The sequence below is a fragment of the Xiphias gladius genome, chromosome 9, assembly GCF_016859285.1.
Source record: "Xiphias gladius isolate SHS-SW01 ecotype Sanya breed wild chromosome 9, ASM1685928v1, whole genome shotgun sequence".
Lineage (NCBI taxonomy): Eukaryota > Metazoa > Chordata > Actinopteri > Istiophoriformes > Xiphiidae > Xiphias > Xiphias gladius.
Window position 1 is genome coordinate 17,902,188 of NC_053408.1, and position 23,571 is coordinate 17,925,758.

Below are 23,571 nucleotides of genomic sequence, written 5' to 3' on the forward strand. Positions count from 1 at the left end.
TGTCACGAAAGCTGCCGATTCCTGCGAACTAATGGACAGTTTTTTGTGACTCAGGCTTTGAAATGTAAAGACTGGATGGTTGGAGGGCTCTGCCTTGCCTTCTCTGCATCGACAGAAGTGAGCCAGTCCAAAGTCTAAAGAAATACTAAACAATTTTAGTACCTCAACTTTGGATCTATTTTCCAAAGCGTGACGCATCCATTTTTGAGAAAAACATTATCAGAAATTCAGAAATTAAACATTTCAAAACTTGGATGGAGGATAAAGTCCATAACTTTTCATGCAGTATTCATAAATCCATATAAGATCAGTGTGTTACATATGTTGTGTTAATTGCATTGGAATTGGGCTTTTTAGTGTTTCTTATTCTTTTTTATCTCCAAACATTAGCCGGGCATATATGCTCTGCTCTGTTACACACATTGTGGGAAAGATGGAGGTGGGATTAAAAAAAGGATATAGTGATTTAGTACAGTGAAGTAAAGAAGTACAGTGGGGCAAGCATGATCAGTCCCACAATCATAGAAATTTTAAAATAAAGTTAAACACAAAGGTTAATATTAAAATTGATAGAGCCATACTGTTTGTTTTAAACATCCATCACAGTTTACAGACCAACTTTTTGGTTTAACTTTGACCTAACGCACTTTGCTAGCTGTGCACGTGCACAGTTTTCCTGTAAAAATAAGGGCTTAGTACTGACAGTGATATTACTATGTTCCCAGACATTTGCAATTACTTTGGTGACTACAGTGGTATCATAACTGATAGAAATGATGGGCAAAACAATGAAAATAGGACCCCAAGCTACAGCTTTCCTTTAATAAGCTCCTGTTTTTTTCCCTTTTGCTGGTGGGCATCCCAGGTTCAACAAAACTAAAGAGTCTACAGCCATGCTAGAAGCATTGTTAGGCTGTATTCACACAGACATTTTCCCTGTGTTAAAACTATGCAAGGGACTGCGTTGGTGGGTTTGTGTTTTTCATGCACCGGTGAGACAGATGAAATACAGATTGGAAAGTCCATTTGGAAGAGTGGATTCATGTGTTTAAAAGCTTGTTAGATACCAAAACACAGCAACGTGATTTCTAATACTCACAGACAGGATTTTACAACTCTGGAAAGTTATCACGGTGGCAACTGAATGTGCGTTTGCACGTTATTGACGGGCCAACGCAGAACCTTGCTGGATGATGTTGTGTTGCAGAAAAAGGTGATCCAGACTCAGACGCTGCAATGTCAGCACCCTTCACCAATTCAAATGAATGAGGAGGGCTGCATTTTTTCCACTCAGAGTGAAAGTCTCTGTGAACTAGCGCTGTCAAAATTGGACAAGAATGAGTTTTGATTATTCCCCTAAAAAAACACATAGGTTCAAACCAATCAAGTATCTTTTTTGCGCCATAAGAGGGTAAACCAATACAACAAGAGACATAACTAATTGGGAGCATTTTTTGAGATGTGCCCTCAGGTTGCTAGTGCTGGAATGGTAGGCTAACTGTAGTTTACATAGCTTGTATATAACTTTAGCTCAAGGTTCTACAATGTCGCCCTCTACCGACCAGAATCCAAAGTATTTCCAAACAGGGCTTTTTAGATTGCTCAGAGTGCAAATCACTCTCTCTGTGGCTGAGTTGGGTCTCTACCATCATTACCACACGGTTGTTGTTCAATTAGTCTCTTGTTGCAGCTTGAACTACATTTCATTTTTAATCGGTGAAAATGACGTGTGATTCCTGTCCATCATGCGGTGCATTCAGTACGCAAGAACTCGCAAAGCAGACAGCCACGGTAGTTCACCTTAATTTTCACACTCAAATGTGTGTTTTTTGAATAAAAATATATAAATAAATAATTGAATTTAGAATATTCGTTGACAGCCCTACTCTGAACTTGGCCTTAGGCTGCACTGAGGCACAGCGGTGCTTTTAGGTAAATGCTAATTTAAGCATATGCTAAGAAAAACAAACTAATAAGCTAATATTTACGAGGTAAATTGTTTACCATGTTCCCCATCTTAGTTTAGTGTGTTAGCATGGCAACATTTGCTATTTTGCACTAAACACAAAGTACAGCTGAGGCTTGTGGGAATGCAATTAGTTTAGCAGGTTTTTGGTCATAAACCAAAGTATTGGACAAATTGAAATTTTGACCTGTTGATAGTATTAGATGAATTATTGAAGTTATAAGGTAATTACAATTCATCGTGAGGGGGACATGAATGTTTGTGCCAAATTTCATGGCAATCCCTCCAATAATTGTCAACACATTTTACTCAAAAACACAAATATCAACCTCCTGACAGTGCTAGGGGAAAAATATAGTGATCACCAAAGTCTTGAGGATTCATTGTGTGAGAACCATGAATCTTCATACTAAATTCCGTGCCAATCTGTCAGTTAGATATTGAGACGTTTCACTGTATAAATTAAAATTATGACCTGCAGATCGCACTCCATTTTCTGGAGAGCATGGACATACTATACCAAATTTTACTGCAATCTGTCCAACAGCTGTTTAGATAATTCAGTCTGGACCAAAGTAGAGGACAGAGAGACTGACATTTCCTTCCCTAGAGCCTTGTAGCTAGCTTGGCTCAAAACACTGCAGCTTTTATTGTTTAAATGCAGCAAATGCTTTGCACTGCTCAGTAGTTGTTCAGAGGGTGTAGAGCATTTCACAAAGTGTTACCATGCCCCCTGGACAGCTATTGATGTTTGTTTTATTCAGCTTTGGCCCTGATCTCGACTGTTATTAAGCTCTTAATGAGAGAGCAAGAAGATCCAGACAATCAGTGCAAATGAGCTGGTAGTTGCAGTGAGCTCAGTGCAATCTGCCAGGCTCATCTGGTGTAGAGGGCACCATGAAAGTCCAAATGGGTCCAGACACTAGCCGCAGACTTTTTTTTCCCTCTCCCATAGAGTTGACAGTTTGTCATTTCCACAGCATGGAGCAGAACCACAGGGTGTTTCAGGGTGGGGAGAGGGGGTGGGGAGATGGACAGGACTGGGAGGGATAGAGACTTAAGACTGGCGATATTTAGAGAGATAGAAACCTGATGCAAGAGAAAATGGAAGATGGAAAAAGATTAGGTAAGATAAATTAATTTATGAAATCAGGAAAAGAAAACGAGGTTCAGAGGAACAAAGCAGTCAGACCGGTTCAAATATGCAAACAATTAGCCTTCATTACTCTCCAGGTTGGCTGAGGCCAGAACCAATGTGGAGTCAAATCAACGAATGTAGAAAGGTGAATAAAAGGGTAGAGCGAAATCATCGTGCTTTCAATAAAAGCTCGTCCTGTAATGAAGTGGCATTATGCTTCTGTAGAAGCAGCAGACAGCGCACTAAAAGGAGCACAGATGAAGTAAAGAAGAAAGGAGCTCAACCTTGTGATTGGTTTCACTCCAGCCTCTTCATGCACTTATCTTTTATGACAAATAATGTGCAGGCATCTCTTTAATGAATGTAGTAGTGAAATTACAGAATTAAGGAATCACTGTTCCTGAAAGAGGCATCAACACTACTGTTAACTCTGTGTGATCAGTCACTATGTAATTCCATTCCCAGATTATCACACAGGATCAGCCAACATGATGAATGTAAAGGACGAAATCATAGAGTTAATAGCGGTCATTGGAAGATGTATGGGCTGCGTCACAGATTACGGCTCCAAATGGTGCTATGTGATTGAAAGGGTTGTGCAGGCTGTTTTGTTCGGAATGAGGTGCTTTGGCTGCTTATTTCCCTGTAATGGCCTCCTCTTTGTTATCCGTGTGTTGAGGACGGGGTTATAGCTGTGAAATAGTATCAAAAGAACACACACTGGTTCAGTGTTAACTTTGGTAGAGGTGTGGCTATAATGTTTTGTTGATATGAACATCTTAAAAATGAATCAAGACTTTAATTAACTTAGACGGTAACTGTACTTTTAGTGGAATCGCGTCTTGAATTGAATAAGACTACGTGTCCCAAAAAGCCTTTTGCAACAAGGATGTGTCATGTGGGATGTATTCTTTGGGTTTACTGTCTATATTCTAAGCTAAATGGAAAGCTATTACTGTACTGGACAGTAAAGTTTGAACAACTTATCATTTTAATCACGATAAAACATCAAGTCACATGATGTTAAATGTAAATCTTGAAAACAGGTGCATAGGAAAATGAAATCTCGCACCAAAAATAAGGCATTCTGCTTGATAGATAGTAAAATTAGTGTTTACAATGTGCAAATTTAGAAAGATAAAATAATAACTACGACTATTAGGGCTTGACAGTGTGCACATGGCAAAGAATCATGGGTATTGTAGTATTTAGAACCAATAATATATAAGTTGTTGAGATCATTCAGTCTGGACCAAAGTGGTAAAACGAACTACACACTTTTTTCTTAGAGACAAAAATGACAAAAAAAGTGTTTCTAACCCAATGGCCATTATGTAACCAATTTATTATTTAACTTTCAAATATACAGTACATTTAGGGTGAAGACAAAAAATCTTGCAGAACCTGAGGCTCAGCAAACTTAGTTTATCTAATTGCATGAAAAGTTGAGTTCTGTGTGCTCCAGAAGAGCAGCGCCCCCTTCTTGTTATTTGATGTAAAGTAATTAAACTGAATATCCCCAAATCAGACGCCACAAGAAGCTGTCAGTATATTTTGGCAGTCGTCTTCTTTAAGATAAACTGCTGTAAGGATTGAATAAGGAAAGGATTGAATAAGGAAATCTGTTTCAGAGTTTTTGAACCTGTGAAGCACACCTCCCCAGCGGGGCATGGGAGAGTTCAAGAGGAGGCATGGAGGGAGAGACATGAGGCAAAGAGACGGTGTGAAGTCAAAGGGACAAGGTGCCGGCCAGTGTTCTTGAAACAATAACTAAATTTATTAGTTAAGTTATTGCAGGTTTTTGTAGTTTGGCCTGCTCATCAACACCATCAGCAGTATGAGCTGCAGCAGAGACTGTAACATGCAGCTCATGGAGGCAGTTACGGTACTTTAGAAAGGACAAAATACTGGTTCTTTATCTTACAAATGAAAAGCTTAACTCATAGGAAATGAAACACACCCTTGCATGGTTTGATACACTCGGGGGTTTTGCAGCGCCACCTTTAGTTGGTCTGGTATGACTAGAGCGGCAGTACTCTGCCAACACGAATTACTAATAGCTAATTCAGCATACCTGTAAACAAATACAGGAATCAAGTTGTATCTCACAGATCAATCCACTTAATCCATGGCAAGTATACAGTCCTGGTAACAACTTGGTTGTTTTGATTTTATGAGGAGGGGCCCCACAGTGTCAGACTTTGAAAACCCCTGGTCTATTTTATACTGTTTACCAGGTACTAATTTAGATGTAGCGGCATGGTGATTCCAGGGTTTTGACATCTAATGGGCAGTACTCTCCCAGAAACTGTTACTGAGCACTCAGTCTGTGTTTTGCAAAATGTATTTTACGTTCTGTTGTGGCTGGAAAAAGCCACAACAGAAAGGATGCAGGAACGCAGACGTAGTGGCAAATGACAACTGTAGGACAAACAGAAGCTACATCTGTTTCTAATTAAATCAGTGTCATTACCTCATTATGTTGTCGCTCTGCTCTACCTCATTCCATCCTGCCCGCATCATCTTTTATTCCCTCTATTCCATCTTCTTGGGTCACTACTTTGATTACTAATGAGCAACTGAGGGCCTCGTTCAGCAGGAGCTTGTGGGGGCGAAACATATCCCAACTAAGACAGGAGGTTGGACAGCGGCAGAGGGAACGATGATCAAGGCTCGGTCGGAGAAAGTATGGAAAAGGAAAGAAAAAATTGTGTGAAAAAGATGGAGGAAAAAAGAGAGGCAAGAAAGGAGGGAGATAGATGAAGAAGAGGGAAACAGCAATTGGAAACAAAACACTGAGGATATTGCTCCACTACATTGAAAGCTGTGAGCTGTGTGATCCATCATCAAGCTTTCTCTTTGTCTCTTTCTTAAGCACACACACAAACACAAACACAAACACACACACACACACACACACACACACACACACACACACACACACACACACACACACACACACACACACACACACACACACACAAGTTTGTGCAACTATCCTTTTTAGAAAATTGCACTGACTTCCATTCATTGTTGACATCCTAACCTTAAACAGGACCTCAGAAGTGACATTTTGCCTCATTAGGACTGGGCTTTGGTCCCCATGAGGACTACTGGTCCTGACAAAGCCTGTGTTTAAACCGGAAAAAGGTCCCGAAGAGGTAACAAAAACCCGCTCACACACTCACACACACACACACGCACAACCAAACACATCCTTTGAGCTTCCTCTCAACTCACTTCACATAGATGCCCCAGAATAAAGCCTGAAAAATGCCTTTGACTGTGACCTTGCACATCCCCTTTAAAATGCAAGAAGCTAGTATGTGTATATGTATTTGCGTGTGTTTGTGTGTGTGTATAATGTATCTGCCTGCTTATATTCTACATTGAACTTATTGTCTATGCACTATAATGTCTTTGCTCATTTTATCTTCTTCAAATATTGATCCAGCTATCATATTCTACATGCTTTACCTGTTCATTCCTCTTTAACGTTTATCTGAAAAGGCTGTCTCCACGTTTTTATGGATTCAGCTCTCACTAAGCCTGGGGAATTTAGTAATCACATGTCAGGGTGATTGATCCAACCCTCTCTAAAATGGATGCCATAGAAAGGTGCCCCCTGTGCCGTGCTTAGCTAGGAGAAGAGGTAGAAATGACAACTACTGCTGGAACTGTCAGAAGAATAATGAAGGTAATGGAAGGAGGGGAGGCTGGTAGCAATTTCACATGCTCTCTCTCATTTGTTCATACAGTAACATCACTGCTGTGGCAGCAACTTACCTGAAGGAATAAAGTGAAACTCATCAGTCAAATAACACACACACACGCAGACACACAGTATTTTCATCAGCAGGTGCCCTAAATCTGGAGTAATAATCACTGTTTTTTTAATTTTCAAGGCATTAATAGACCAAAAAATTGACTGTTGCCACTTAGTTACTGCAATTTGCAAGCCGATGGAAATATTCTGGCAGTCTTCTTAGTATGCATGTAAACTAACTCAGTCTGTAAAAGTCACTTCACATTTTAAACTTGATGACTGTCATAACTCTGAAATTCTCATTTATAACTGGTGGCAGAAGAAGCTTTTGGATAGTTTACTTCATTAAAAATACTACCATATAAGCATATGCCATAACACGTAAAAGTATTGCAGCGGGATTTCGACGAGAGGATCAGTACCGCTGTTTGCTAACTATGAAGCTAGAGTCAGTAGGTGATTTGTAAAGCTTAGCATAAATGCAAAAACAGCTAACCTGGCTCTGAAAATCTACTTACAACACCCCAATGTTTTACTGATCAACACATTGTATCTTTGATTAATCCATACAACAACCAAATTGAAATCGTCAAGTGGTTGGAACCCATATGTTAGAACCACAACATTTCCAGGAACCCATATCACATATTATCAGCTCCCTCTCCCCACATGAGTTTCTCTGATGTTACTGTATCAAATAAAGGCCAAAAATACCATAAAACAAAACCTAAAAAACGTTGCTATGCATATAAGGTTGTTCTGGCTTATGCAATGATAATAGATTGTTTTATGTACTGTTTATATCCCACATGACGATGTGGCAGGCTGTAGTTAAGTACTTGTGGACAATATGATTGTCTGATCATTATTGTGCAAAACCTTAGATTCAAGAATCATAAAACTCCTTAGTGTATTTTCAGGCTAATGTCTATTTGCATTTGTTTGCATACAATGGAGTCCAAACGTCTGAGACCACTTGGGAAAGCGGTCTCAGACTTTTGGACCCCATTGTAGGTTAGCGTGCATTGCTTGTTTATTTGACATATTTTCAAGGGAAGGGGAGCAGTCAAGGTCAGTCAGTGATTACTGATGCAGATTACTATCTGAAAGATGATGGATGGCTGTGCTCTTTATGGATCACTTCACGCCATAAAGCTCCATCTCTTCCTGCTCAGGCTTTCCTGCAGGAACTTTGATAGTCAAGGTGCCAGTGGCTCACAAAGTCAAGTAGTTAATATTGAATGTAATATTGGTGTGCTGGCAGTTTGCACATGGGTGGAGGTAGAAGTTGTATTGTTCATTTGTATTGTTCTGTCTCCAAGAAATATCAAGTTAGAATATAATTTATATCAAATACATCCTGACCGACATATTGCTCGTTCGATTTTAACGGCCGATATTTCCCCAGCAAAGATATATCAGTATTGGGGTATATGTTGTAAGATATGAGCCAAAATGAAAATGGTAAATTTATATATATATATATATATAGGCTGATACATCGATATTGGAATTTTTTACTCCCTGAAATCGGCATTGGCCCCAAATATCCAGTATCAGTAGGCCTCTAATATCAAATAAAAATCAAAATGTCATTCTCAGAGATCACTTACAGCCCCATCAGAGGTTTTAAAAATTTCTCATACCTAACTAACAAAATAGGTCCTCACCTTCCCAAGAGACCCATATAAGCATAACAAAAACTAATCAAATTAATCAACTAATAATCTGCAGTCTGCACTCATGTTTAAAGGGGAAATATGTAAAAATTACATATAAATAGGGGGCAGCATATTACCAGAAACAGGGAAATGCACTCTCTGGGCTCACCAGTGCCAATGTAAGGAGAAGGAGAACAAGTAGTCTACCCTTCCGTCGCTGTCAGACTGTGTGGAGTTTTGAATGGCATTGATTGGTAATGCAGACAAGAGGCCGACTGTGATGTAAGGGGCGAGTGCATGGCTTGATGGTGGCGTATATGAGAAATTCATGAGCTTGAGGAAAGAGTGGAGGAATGTGGCAGAGAGAGGATGGCTACAACACAAGGTTATGGTCTACTCACAGTTACTACTACTTCATCCTCCCATGTTGAACTGAGGGCAGACTGGATGCTACAGTGACTCACTATCGCCTCTTGAAGTACAAAGAGGTAATACAAGATGGGACAGGCTGGGACTAACTGGCTAGTATGCTAACTTCAGTAGATATCTCTGCAACACAACACATAGATGTCTTTGACAAAACGTCAAAACTGTTATTTCTTCACATTCTGTTGATTATTTTAGTTAATTTTTGAACATTTTAAACTAAAAATACTTACATATTGCCCCTTTAAACCTCCAGTAACTGATTTTTTCTGGCCACTTGGGGGGAGCATAAAAAAGTCTTAAACACAACATTGACACATCATCACCTACCTTTTAAGTTTATACGGCAATAAAATACTTATTTGCACATCCAGCAGTTACAGAGCAATATTATCAATCATCTGGAGTCATCTGGCGACCCGTTGAATTTAAGTCCAATATTCACTCTCAGTTTAGCTCTGTTTTTGGTCTTAACCACTTTTCCACTAAACAGCTGCCTGCTGCGGTTGAAAACCTTGCTATGAGAGTGGTGAGAGTGGACCAGTCAGTAAAGCTGTAGGGCTGACAATTAAGTGAGCCAAAGCAAATGTTAGAGGCAATGAGATTGCATACACTCAGTGCAATTACATAAATGGACACAAATCAACACTTCTGTCCGAAACTTTTGTGGGTCATTGCAGAGCTAATTTTGGTCAGCAGACCTCTGCTCAGGGTTCTGCAAAAGTAAACAATAGTAATTTTGATACTTAATCATTATTTTTACTTTTTTTCTACCCACCGTGACAGCTTAATCACCCTTCTACACTTGTTTAGACAGGCAGTAATAACAAAAAGCAAAAGGAATGACCTTTATAGTCTATGTTGGCCTCCCTCCCCGTAAACATACACTACCTGCCGTCTTATTATGTTCTGTATTTTAGTCTCACAGTTTCTCTGTGAACTTTGTGAACCCTTTGGAATTATCCAATTTTTCTGTGTTAATTGTTCATGAAATGTGATCTGATCTTTGTCTAAGTCAAAAGTTTATAGAGAGACAATGTGCTTAAGCTAATAACACACAAACAATTATAATTGTTCACATATCTACTGAACATACCCATTAACCATTCACAGTACTGGTGGAAAAAGTTAGTGAACACTTGGATTTAATAACTAGTCAAACCTCCTTCGGTAGCAGTAACCTCAAACAAGAGCTTCCGGTAGCTGCGGATCAGACCTGCACAACGTTCACGAGGAATTCTTCCTAATGGAACTCCTTCAGCTCAGTTAATTCTTAGGATGTCTTGTGTGAATGACTCTCTTGAGGTCATTGTACAGCATCTCTGTTGGGTTAAGGCCTGGGCTCTGACTTGGCCACACCAAAAGGTGGATTTTCTTTGTTTTGAAGTCATTCTGTAGTAGATTTACTTCCACGTTTGGGTCATTGTCCTGTTGCATCGCCCAAATTCTACTGAGCTTCAGCTGGCGGACAGCCACCCTGACATTATCCTGTAAGATACCTTGATATACTTGGGAATTCATTTTCCCCTAAATGATGGTGAGCTGGTCCAGGTCCAGAAGCAGCAAAGCAGCCCCAGATCATGATGCTCCCTCCACTTAACCTAACTGTTGGGATGATGTTTTCATGTTGGTATGCTCTGCCCTTTTTACACTATACATAGTGCTGCGTGTTCTTTCCAAACAATTCAACCTTAGTTTCATCAGTCCACTAAACTTTTTCCCAGTATCATTGTGGAGTGTCAAGCTACATTTCAGGCGTACAGTGATGCAGTGATGGAGAGCGGCTACCTCCATGATGTCCTGCCATGGACACCATGCCCCAAGCAATCATGCTCCATGATTTGTGTATGGCAGTCTCATAAACAGAGATGTTAACCAGCTCCAATTATTCCTTTAGGCCTTTAGCTGTTAGTCTGGCGTTCTTATTTTACCTCACAGAGCGTCTCTGTTGTGCCTCTGGAGTCATTTCAGCTGGGCATCCACTTCTACAGACAGTAGCCACAGAACTAAATTGTCTCCATTTATAGTTCGTCAAAGGGTGGACAAATGAATATCTAAACTCTTTGAGATTAGTTTGTTAACCTTTCCAGCTCGATGCAAATCAACAATTCTTGATTTGAAAATGTTTGAGTGCTTGTTATAAGGCAAAGGAGCTCTAACCAACACCTCTGAGTTCATTGACTGGACTTCAGTTTCACTAGCCACTGACTTCAATTAGCTTTTGTTAATGTCATTAGCCGAGGGGTTCATATATATATTTCATCCTACACTGTGGATGTTTCAAGAACAATACCATGATTTGTGTGTTAGTGGTTAAAATAGATTGTGTTTGTTCATAATTGTAACTTAGATGAAGATCTGACCATATTTTAAGACGAATTCATTCATAAATGCGTGTAATTCCAAAGGGTTCGCTTACTTTTTCTTGCCACTGTATGTCTGTCTCTTAATCTTACCTGTCTCACCTTTTTGTCTTTGCCTGTCTATATCTCTTGTCCTTCTTGTCGTACTACTTCCAAACTCCTCTGCATTTTAGCCTAGATTCCTCTGTCTTTCACACTTGTTATTTCCGTCTTGTGCCTACTATTTTGCAGCCACAATGTAAGCTGCCTGTGATCTGCTTCACTACTGAGAAAGTTTGTTAGTTTCGTATGTGTTTTGCTCTAGGCAAGATGTAATTGGTTTAAGGGAGGGTGGAGGAAAGCAACTCCTTGTGGTTTACTCTGGTCTTCTGGTGGATGATAAACACTGGAGCCACTTGAGAGCAAAATAACTCGTGGGGCAGGTTGCCTCTTTCTCCTTTTGCCACTTTTTCTTTCCACCTTCTCCTTTTCTCTCCCCATCTCTGCGTTTCCTCAGTTTGACAGAGGCAAATCACGCTCATGATAATTACAACTCATTAAACTCCCTTCACGGACTTGTCTGGCTGGAATACACAAATATAGGACTTAATCTAAAATAGACAGGTGAAAATGTGGCCATGGCTGAGGGAAGGAACAGTGTAGGAATGAGGATGGAGTGAAATGTAAGTAAAGGAGAAGATGGCTGAAGGGATCAGATGCAGTAGTGGGAGGAGAGGTGCTGTGGAGGTAATTATCTTTGGCTAATTCTCCCAAATGAAGGTTAATCCAGCTGAGAAAACGAGTCACAGCTGCCCATATAGGTGTAATGAGTTTTTCTGTCTGGCAGAGCTTTACAATGCACACCCTCCAGTTTGTGCTACCTGAGTTGATATTCACCTGTATGGCAGCACGGTGTAGTCGGAGGTAATTCACATGTGTGGTTATGTTGTCAGGTGTGATACTAATGCTGTGGAGAATGGGAGAGCTCAGCACTTTGCTCAACCAACAATGGAAACCATAAGCTCCTCTTCATGCATTTCTCCGGTGTAAGATCCAAAAGCACTTGTTGAACCTCAAACAGTGGAACTTAATAATTAATATAACACATCTTTACAAAGTGTAATAACAGAAGATATTCCTGTGCAACCCTACCCTACATTCGTTTTGTTTTTCAAGTCAAACTACATGACTTTTATTTTGCAAAAAATGGACACATTATGGCTGTTAAGTTCTAAGTAGATGGTTTTGTTGTGACAGAAAATAATCAGAGCATTGCATACCTCCACACGGCTGCACAACCTTATAAAATTTCTACATTGTTATCAAAACGTATTAAAAAAATATAGACAAGTTTTTCTGGATCTAAATCAAGTTGATAGGAAAATTCCAAAACAAACTCAGGAACACCGTCTGAAATTCACAAGATTAGGTTGTTTATTCTTGCGGCAAGGGAACAAGTTACACACGGAGAGCCTGCAGTGCAAATGTTCAAAAATACAGAGTTCACATGAGACTTTTATAATGCCAGATGGGCAGAGGCTTGCATTCTCGCTGACATATATCACACACATGGTGAAGATAGTTCTTTGCTTATCGTACAGGAATAGACAAGTGAGATGGCCTTGAGGAGAGGAGCAAGAGTGCCCTGTTCCTCTCTGGTATTCACATCCTCCCCTGGGCGCAGCCTCTGTTGTCATGAGATAGTTGTACAGACTCTCACACAAGTAATAATTCGAGGTCAATGCGAGGTGATTACACAGTCATGAGCATCAAGGGTAAGAATTTTTCCAACACAAATACACACAGTGAAAGTGGAAGTGCCAGATCTTTTTCTGTTTATGTGCTGTTTTTCACAAGAAAAAAAGCAAAACAATTCAAAGATGTTCCAGGTTCACAATATTGATTTTTTTTTTTAATTCTAAGGTCATTCTCCAGGATGAATAAAAAGTCCTCCAACCAAACTACCAAAGGTTGTTTGTCATTGTTTTCCAAAATGAGCCATAAGAGCATTGTCTGATCCCGTGCTCCTGTTTAATATTACAACCCTGTCTCCTAAAAAATTGTTTATTTACAGTACTGTGCAAAAGTTTTAGGCACTAAAACTAAAGTGAGGATGCTTTTAAAAATAATAACATGAATATTTTTTTTATTTATCAGTTAATTTCATAAAATCTAATCAGTATTTGGTGCGCCCATCCTTTTGCCTTTAAAACAGCACCAATTCTCCTCGGTACACTTCGCACAGTTTTTCAAGGTACTTGGCAGGTATGTTGTTCCAAGCATCTTGGAGAACTTGCCACAGTTCTGTGGATTTAGGCTGTCTCAGTGTCTTCTCGCTCTTCATGTGATCCCGGACTGACTTCATGATGTTGAGATCAGGGATCTGTGGGAGCCAGACCATCTGTTGGAGGACTCCTTGTTCCTCATTGTCATGCTGCAGAAGGAATTTGGGAGCGATCCTCGACGCTTCCCGAATGGCTTTGTGCCTGGGTTATATTCAGCACCGAAATTGTTTTGAGTAAAGGAAGTATAATGTTTTTGTACGACACACAAATCATAGAGAGGTGGTCAGAGTGGATGTTGGGCATACAAATAATAGGACGTTGACACCGGAGACCAGCGTTACCTTATATGGTTAGGTTTAGGCCTGAAGAGACTTTGGTTAAGTTTAAGGAAAAGATTGTGGTTTTGGTTAAATATTATTAAAATAAACACGTGGAGTCTCATGCTTCAGGTCCACAGTCCCTTTGAAGCGTAATATTGGATTTTTAACCAAAACCACCATTGTTCTCTAACCTAAACAAAGTCTCTTAAGGCCTAAAGTGCTGTTTGTGCCTTAGCATAACCACAAAAAAAATCTCAATTGTGTGAAAGTTGATATGAGTGAATATTGTCTGGAAAACAAGTGAAATTCATTTTCAGTCAACATTTTTGCAGATATGTTTTGTATAAACATTTAGCAACTTTGCAGATAAAAAGCATAAAAGCGTTTCCTTATATCTTATACGAAACAATTAAGGTGGCAATCAATTTTCTCTCAAAACAACACACAAGACTATTACACAGGAGACTGCTGTTCATGTCCCGCATTAAACCAATAATTGACGCTGTTTGTTTTATCCATGACCGCTCCACAACCTTAACCACGTGTCTATTATTCTAACCATGACAATGAAGGTCCTCTAACCTTAACAAGGTACTTGTTTTAACCCAAACCACAATCTTTTGCTAAACCTAGCCGAGTCATTTTTCTGCCAAAAACCAACCAAACCGAGACTGTTCCACAACTGCATGTTTATTATTGTTACCATGACCACAAAGGTACAGTCGCCCTGCTGCTGGTACGCTTCTACAGGTCGTACTAATGTTACCTTGACGACAAAGGTCCACTGCTGGTTTGTCCCTATGGGTTGTATCCGGGGGTAGGAATGAAGTTGGAGGACTTGTTGAGGCTACCTTGACGTTTTAAGGGGGAAACGGGAATAGCTACCCAGGAAAATAAAACCTCTTTATAAATGCTAATAAATAACTCATGCAAAAGCTATTCATGAAATTATAATATAGTCTATAGTTGGTTATGTTTATATAATGACTCTGAATCATATTTCTGATATGTGGTTTGTTAGAACAGTTAGCAGTCGAATACAGCCAAATTTCAAATGTGTCTGCTTTTTTTCCTCTCTCTCCTCAGCTCTTCTCCTTCTGTATGATGTCACTAACAAAGCATCCTTTGACAACATCCGGGTAAGAACAATTGCACTTGTCTGTCAAATTCTCCTTCTTCCTTCACTTCTTTCATAAAACTCAATGCTGCTCGTTTTTCTCTTATGTCAATCTCGAAAAATGGTTTCTGGAAAACTGAACACCTCTGGGTTAGGAGTGAGTTTCTGCGCCAAGTGAAGGAGTTAAAGTATCTCGGTGCCTTGCTCACCAGTAAGGGTAAAATGGAGTTAGAGGTTGATGGATTTGTGTAGCGTCAGTAGTTATGACCACTCAGATGAAGAGAGAGCTGAGCCTGAAGGCGAAGCTCTCAATCTAGTCAATATATGTTCGGGCTGAAATGGGTTTCTGCTGTATGGTGACTGGGCTCAGCCTTAGAGACACGTTAAAGAGCTGAGTCATCTCGAGGGACCTCAGGGTAAAGTCGCTGCTCCTTCGCGTCAAAAGGAGTCAATTGAGGTGGTTTGGGCATCTGATAAAGATGCTCCCCCAGGAGGAGCTGGATGACGTTGCTGGGGAAAAGGGCGTCTGGACTACCTCACTTAGCCTGCTGCCACTGTGACCCAACCCTGGTTAAGAGGCAGAAAATGGGACAGAATGGTTATTTTGTATATTAACATGATTCAGGAGTTGTTAGATTACACCCTAATTTCACTCCATGCACCAGCAATAATTTGGTTGGGATTATGACCCCTGGATGATCACCGTTGATCATTTGGGAGGAACAAATTCAATGCTACTTGGTGGAGTAACCATACTCAAACATTCACCTTTTAATATTTAGGTTAGTTTGTGATATAGTGTTGCCTGTTTGAGGGTTCTGTTGATTTATGTCGCAGCTCTCTGATAGTCTGTGTGTGAACATAGTCTTTTGGACATGTAAATTGGGATTTTGCATGAAGGCTTATGTTAGATAATGGGACAAGTGAGTGTAATGTCAGTGTAAAATCATGTATATTAATAAACTTTCATGTAAACAAAGGAGAAATATAATATGGGTTATACATAATATTACAGTGCCCATAGAAACTCTCCTGTCCACTGAAAGTGTGCAGTTGAATGGAAAGTTCTTAAAGTAATGTGCAAAGGTGCCGATACTGGCTCATACTCACAGCAGGGATCGGATGATGAACGATGAGGACAGTGAATGAGGGTGACCACAGTGGCAACAAATGAAAACGTGAAGAAGCTGAAAAGCATTCGGTTGCAGATTAGGTCTCGCTTTTCCTCCAGATGGACCCATCTCTTTGTAGTCACAGCCGGTCTGTCCTCTGAAGTCAGCTTCCACTGTGTTTTTCCAGCCATCTCCTGCTCCATTTGCTGCCACTCCCCTCGCCCCTTGTAGGTGCATTACTCTCCTTTGATTAACGCAGAGTGGAGTTTAGAGGAGAATATGGCCATTATAAAAGTGTGTGTCTTACACATCAAGGAGAGGATTGGCTCCATAGCCATCTGCCAGGCTGATGCATTTACATCTGGAGTCTGTGTGTGCGTGCCAGTGTGTGTGTGTGTGTGTGTGTGTGTGTGTGGTGGGGGGGGGGGGGGGGGTAGTGTAGGTGCGCAAAAGGCTTCATTAACAGAGGATAGAGAGCAGTCTGTGGAGAGAAAACAGAAACAGAGCTTAGCTTCTATCCAAACAGCTGGTTAGCATCATTATGGTTTTAATAGTTTCTACTAAGTCATTCTAACAGGTATCTTAAGCCTTGGATCTAATATGGATGGAAAACAGAGTAAAGACAAGGGAGAAGGAAAGATGACATAAAGGGACAAATTGTTAGGAAGTTTCCAGTTTCCAATGATCTGCTTTGCTATCCTTTTGACTTTGCACAACACAAAAGTTATTGTTTGGACAGAATAATTGTCAGGTCTTACCCACATATTCTGTAGCAAAGTATCATGTAACGCCAAATAACTGAGTTAGTCACACACTCAAGTGTTCACACTAATATTACCAGTTGATTTGATTACTGTAATTCTCTGCCCGCGGGCATCAGTAAAGAAATCTCTCTGTCTTACAACCCATCAGGATGGGGTTGGCCACAAATGGAGGCAGGGAGCGGGGTTACAATTGGAAATTGTTTTGTCCTCCACAACAAGATGAAACAAACATAGCAGGCTACATGTCATGCTACGTAATGTCCCAAATGTCAAACATTAATACCTGATTACTCGATGAGCAAAAAGCAATTAACAGAAAAATGTTTTTAAATTTGTATTTTTGACAACATTGATGTGTGTACACTTTGTTAGTGTTAGCCAGTGTTTGGATTGCTTTTAACTTTTAGCCTCCCACCCTGGAAACTAGTAAGTGAATGGTTAAAGCCAGGATATGCTTGAAAGAAACTAGTTCAGATAAAAAGTCGTCCGGCAACATCTAAAGTGTTTAGCTTTATTTGAGCAGCCACTAGTCTTGTGAGGTTCGAGTGCTACATGCTGGGTCCAGACTTTTAAATGTGTTTTCCAGTATTGGGTTTTACGGCACCTTTCAGGCCAGTAAAGTGCAGGACAAACTATCATGATATGCTGGTTTTGAATGGAGACTAACAGAGTCTGCTGCCTGGTTTAAGTACCTGAACTAAACTGGCAAACCATGAGGCTCCCAGTCGGTCTCTTCTGCATGCGGATTGCAGTTTGGCATGTACGGGAAGTGCAGAGGGGAGCGAGTATGTACAACAGCTGGTATCAGCAGCGACTCAAGTCAAGTGTTCACATTTGCAGTACTAAACGGTTTTAGCAGGAAGCGCAAACAGCTAGGGTAAGCCCCGAGGGGAAAACATGATTCAGTCAGTCACCAGCTGCACTGCTTATAACTAAACTTTGCCGCACAGTACTCCATTTGAGTTTTTAACACTGTTTAAGGTTATAATGCTTTCATTTATATCGCTGGCAGTTAGTTTGGAGGCATATACAGTAAAAGCTGAGTAGGCAAAAAAGTGATGAAGGAAGGGAGGAACTTGAAGAGAGCTTAAGTAGTTCAGATCATGACTACTTTCTCAGCAATCGACCCATGGATTGGGCCTTGGATTGCTGGTCACAGAAAGTTACAAAAATTGTTGTCATCAGGGTTTATTTTTTCAGATTTATACAACTTTTAGTAGAATGAGTAGTAGTCATGATAAGTAAAATGACTTGACCCCTTTGATGAGGCCACCCAGTGTTTGATTTTCATGTTAGAAATCACAGCAACAGAGGTGCAGTGACTCTGCAAACTGGATGGACCACGAAAATGTACGGTGACCACATCTTTAAATGCATAGAAATGTGTTCTAGGTCAGGGCGTACCACACCATTCGGTGTTATAAGTTTCTTTTTCTGCTGTATGGAATGGCTTTATAAAGACTGAAATGCACCACCCCACAGCCACGGATGGCAAGAACAGGTTAGGGGTCTTGCCTTGCATGTTAGCCTTCCTGAGAACCACAAGGGCACCTCCAGTCACACTGCCAGGTATATTCTACGGGAAATCAAAGAAAGCACAAAGAACAAGAAGAGAGTAGATGATTTGAAACCAGAAAGCTTTTGTTGAAATAGAAACTGGGGGCCGTACTATGAGAGGTGGTGTATACAAAGGTGTATACAAGTACAAAGGTTTCACATGTGATTGCACAGTTTGATTTATTTTTTTGCTTAATTTGACATTATGGAGCAGTAGTACTCTGTCTGTGTATTGTTCGAATGATCGTTTCGTATTTCAAGTGGTGGAAATTGGGCTCAGAAGACAAATCCTCTGCATCCTGACAGGATTTTTCTCCAAATTAGACAGAGTGACACAAATCCCTCACCATCCGTCATGTCCTCGACATGTATAGAGCGTCCATCGAATGTCCACACAGAGATTTCATCATGTATGAGGGTGTTAGTCAGTTACACACATGACAGCATTCGCACAAAAACAGCTCTAGTGCTCCAGAGCAGATGCGAACACAGTGGGAGGCTGGTGGACAGTCTGTGTGTGTGTGTGTGTGTGTGTTTGTGTGTGTGTGCGTGCGTGTGTATTGTGTGTGTGTGTGTGTGGGGGCTGTAAACCTTACAGAGAAGTGAGAGAGCTCACCTGTTCAGCTCAGTACAGAACTACATCCTGCAAGACACACACACACAAAGGCAATTTGGGCTTGTTAATGCGAATCAATTCTAATTACAACAATTTAAGTGCAGACTGTGCAGGTCTGATATGTGCTGTGTTTATACTGTCTTATCCTACACATAGGGTAGTGTAATTTCTCATAGACTGACACCTAGTCAGCAAAGTAATCATTAATCGCAGTTACTTGCTTGTTGTTATTGCAACGTGGATCCGCGCACTGCTGCACTGTTTTGGGGTCGAGAGTGGATGGACAGATGTGGCATCTCAAGTGTTTTTGTAGGGTTTTTTCAGCTGTCTCTGGACAAACCAAAGACCTTTAGAGCGTCCACCAGCTTTTTGAAGTCATGGAACCTCTTGTCTTTTTTTTTTGCCATTTTGGGAAACGAATTCATTCACTTTCTTGCCGTGGGATTAGTTGAGAAGATTGATACCACTCTTATGTCTGTGTCGTAAGTATGAAGCAGCCAGTTAGCTTAGCTTAGCGCAAAGACTGGGAGGAGATACAGCTAGCCTGACTCTGTCAGAAGTATACAAAATCTTACAAAACCTCTAAAGTTCACTAACAAGCTACATTTTATTGGTGTAAACCCAGAGTATATAATCAACAATTCGTGGTTTTACACTGTTTCCGCAAGATAATGGTGTTAGTGTCATATTCAATATACAGACATGTGAATGGTATCAATCATCTCATCTAACTCTCAACAAGAAAGCAAAATATTGTAATAAATAAAATCTTGAACTATTACTGAATTGTACCAAACAGTATATTAAAAATGGAAATTTAAATTAAAATGAGCTCTGCGCTAAATATAACTCCCTGAACAGTACTCATAATCGTGAGTTCGTTTACTTAGACTTTAATGCATTTCCCTGATAATACTAATGTACTTTTAATTAAGTAAAAATTTGAATGCAGTACCTCTGGAGTATTTTGTTACTTTTACTCGAGGAAAAGATCTAAATACTTCTACCTCTGCTTATGTGTCACATTTATGGATTTTTCAACCAGCAGACACATCTAAATACTCAGAAAGCAGTGATGGAAAATAGCAAAAACACACTTGCATTTGTCTTAAAAAGTTGCAGATCAATAGTTTGAGCTTTAGCCTGTGAATGCATGCATATGGCACACACAGCTCTGACCACATACATGTGCGTTCAAGGCTGCTGCGGCTCACTGTATCAGCACACACTCATCGCTCCCATAGTTTGAATCCATTAGCTGCCGAATGTCTGGGTCAAGGCTGGAGCGCTTTTGGAGGATAAAGGATAAAATATGCAGAGAGAGAATGAATGCAAGTCTTGTCCTCTTTTTTTTTAAGAGCACTTTAGTAAATGCCGCACTTAATCATCATATAACTGCAACGATAAGACCTGCAGTGTCCCTTCCCATATTTTTTGAAGGCAGACTGATTTATACACAGCAGGTGAGCAAATAGAAATTGAATGAGAATCCATGTCATTCTATGCCTGGGCAGTGTTAAACATTATAAAGAAAGCAGCAGAAATGACGTCATCTACATATGTTTCTCTTTCTGTTGTCAGACAACTGAACGGGTAAGAAATATTTACTTGTGGCCCATAAATGCTAGCTGTTAATCAGCAGTCATTTCCAAGCTGGTGCGCTGTGAAACAATTCTAAAAAATCATTCATTTTAAAATCATTATTTTATGAGCACAGTGTTGTCTGAAAGAATCAACATAAATCCAGGTTAGTGAAAACTGCTGTGCTGTGTATTCAGCCATATCGACAATTCAAAATTAGCGATCATTTTGCTAAATCTCAGTTTCCCATGCACACACTAAGACACCAGGCTGATGTTTCACCTTTTATGCACTTTTATGCACCCTGTACACCATTTTGAAAGGGCTCTGTTTTTGGGCAGAGACAAACAGTTTTCATCTAGACGGAGGGCTGAAGGGGAGAGAAAAAGATGCCAGTTTTATGCGGCCTAGTGTGCAAGTGCTCTGAGAAAGGTGGGGCGGGTGTCTTGCACTCACAGTGATCATTAATTAAGGCTTCAACAGGAAAATAAGTTTAAAATCCATCTCTGATGCAGCTTATGAGAGAAGGAAAATCACTTCTCTGCCTTGATGTCATTATTTTCCAACTGCTACCTGTCGTGTGTCAGATACAAAACACTGCCTGGGATGGATTTTTGTACCTCTGCCTCTACTGTGTGTATGACTTTAACACGTGTTTACAATTTTGAAGGATATGACTGATTTTTGACTTGAGCGGCATTGAGAGAATATAAGAGGAACTTGCTTTTATTGACATTGGAGGAAATACTGAAATTGTCGAAATCTGTCAGTAATACTTGAGAAAAATGCCATTTCTAAGAAAGGTATATCTCAAAGTGAGCGACTGCCACTCAACCCTTCATTTCTGTTCTCATCATGCCGCTGCCCCGTCCTCGCCCCCCAGTCTCACGCTCCAATTACATCCTGCTCAATATACCACCAGTGCCAAGCGTAAAGGGAAGGAACCTTCGTGACGCTCAGTACAGCTGACGCCGAGCCTGTTATCGGTGACACATGAAGGTCTTAGCGTGACAAGGTCTTCGGTTCTGCCCCTCTTCATGTGACAGTATGATGTCGTCCTGTCACAACAAAGAAGAATGGAATTTACATCTGAATGCTGTATCTGGAGAGCAGCACACCACACATAAACATATCAAGGCGACTCTGCTTTCGCACGGATTGTAAAAACGCACGGATATATAAGCACTGATAGACACTCAGGCACATACTATGTACACACACATCTCATAAACCTTTAACCTTTTTGTTGTAATGCTGGTAATAAAACATAATGCTCTACATGATTATACGGTGTGTCATTTTATTCAGGTTCTCCGCTGGTCAAGGACATGTTGACGATAAGTTTGTACTTCACCTGTTGTCATGCCAACCTGTTCATGATTATTCATTTTTACCGCCAATGAGGCAATGTCACTGTCACTGGCAGCATTTTGTCATTGAACCACTAAGGGTCCATTTCAAGTTAAGTTACGGCAAATAAAATCAAGTATCCTGGTGTGTCCAGTGTGTATATAATGATGATAATGCACCGGTTGCAATCTGTGTGGTTTTTAGACACGTTTGTAACACTTGAATTTTCCACAACTTCATTTGAATGATCTGGCCAAATAAAGGCTTTTCAGACTGTTCCCAAGGCTGCACTATTCGTACTCGATGTATTATTGCATGCGTGCAAATATAGTTGTAATTTTTTACAACCTCATATCAGGGGTTTAAACCTGGTACCATGGCACCATACAACCCTGTTGGCTAAAGACACTGCTCGGTTGCAGATTTCCATTCACGCACATACCAGACACATACGTATTATAATCCACAAACATGCACACACAAACAGACTTAATTGGTATTGACCAGCACGCATGGCTACATAGGCCACAGAGGGAAAAATCATTAAATCATTAAATCACTGAAAGCCTTCTCGCAGCAGGAAGGCTTTTGTTGTTCAAAAGATTCCCACAAAAGTAAAGTAGAAATCAATGTGATGCACACCCGCTGTCAGCTGGCACACGGCCACCTAAGTGCTCAGGGAAGGGAGACAAATGGAGCTGACCGTAGGGAGCAGGATTGCAGCGTGTTCGTGCAAATCTGATCGGTGGAGTTTTTATCTTTTTTGCAATCTGTTGCATTTACCACATGTTGCTCTGTTCTTGCAATAATAGGGATTGCTTTTTTTTTTTTTTTTTTGCTTTTTTTTAAGTCTATCTTAATACAATACTCACATGAAGTGACCCCTTCTTAGCATGACTATACTGTAAAAGATAAGGAACAAAATCCACAGTCCTCATACAAAATTACAGTATTAAGTTCAGCTAAAGCTAATATGAGGCTTGAGCAGTCTACATTGGGCAAAAAAAGAAGACTCAGTATTCTTCTAAAATAGTTAAACCTCAGTCAAAGATAAGGTAGTAAAGGCTAGATCTCTGAAAGATGCAACTAGTAGTATAATCTAGTATAAAGTGTCTCTTAATGTGATTATAAGTACGGTTGGTGCAATGATAACATTGCAATTTAGACAGGATTTCTATTTTTTTTTTTAATTTGACTACCACCATATTATTATACTACAAGTGTCTGGATGACAATAAGAGAAACCGCTGACACTGTTGTAAGTGTAATGGGCCTTTCACACGTATGGACTTTTTTTGTGAAATTCTCTGTGAAAGGGACCTGCTGTTGCAGCTCAGTGCCGCCTGCTGAGGTACAGAGACTTTAAAAGTCACCCAAGGCACTACGGTGGAAAGTTGAGAAAAGCTCAAAACTTTATGCAAATGTGATTCCCACAGAAACAAAAGCTTCCAGCGCACGTACAGGACCACATTGCCCATCAGTCTTGCCTGCTCGCGGACCGCAAGGTACAAAAGATAGAAACGAAAGCTATTCTGTACTCAGGAGACTAAACGGTGGAATGAACTCCCTC

The 23,571-nt window shown here is 40.3% G+C and overlaps 1 protein-coding gene across 7 annotated transcripts in view; it reads left to right on the forward strand.

Moving 5' to 3' along the window:
* Positions 1–23,571, forward strand: part of LOC120794107 (ras-related protein Rab-26) — a 94,338-nt gene that overhangs the window by 42,781 nt on the left and 27,986 nt on the right. For all 7 annotated transcript variants that reach the window (XM_040134782.1, XM_040134789.1, XM_040134787.1 and 4 more), the window contains exon 5: positions 14,991–15,043. In XM_040134782.1, the coding sequence (XP_039990716.1) occupies positions 14,991–15,043 (53 nt within the window). The remainder of the gene's footprint in view (positions 1–14,990; positions 15,044–23,571) is intronic.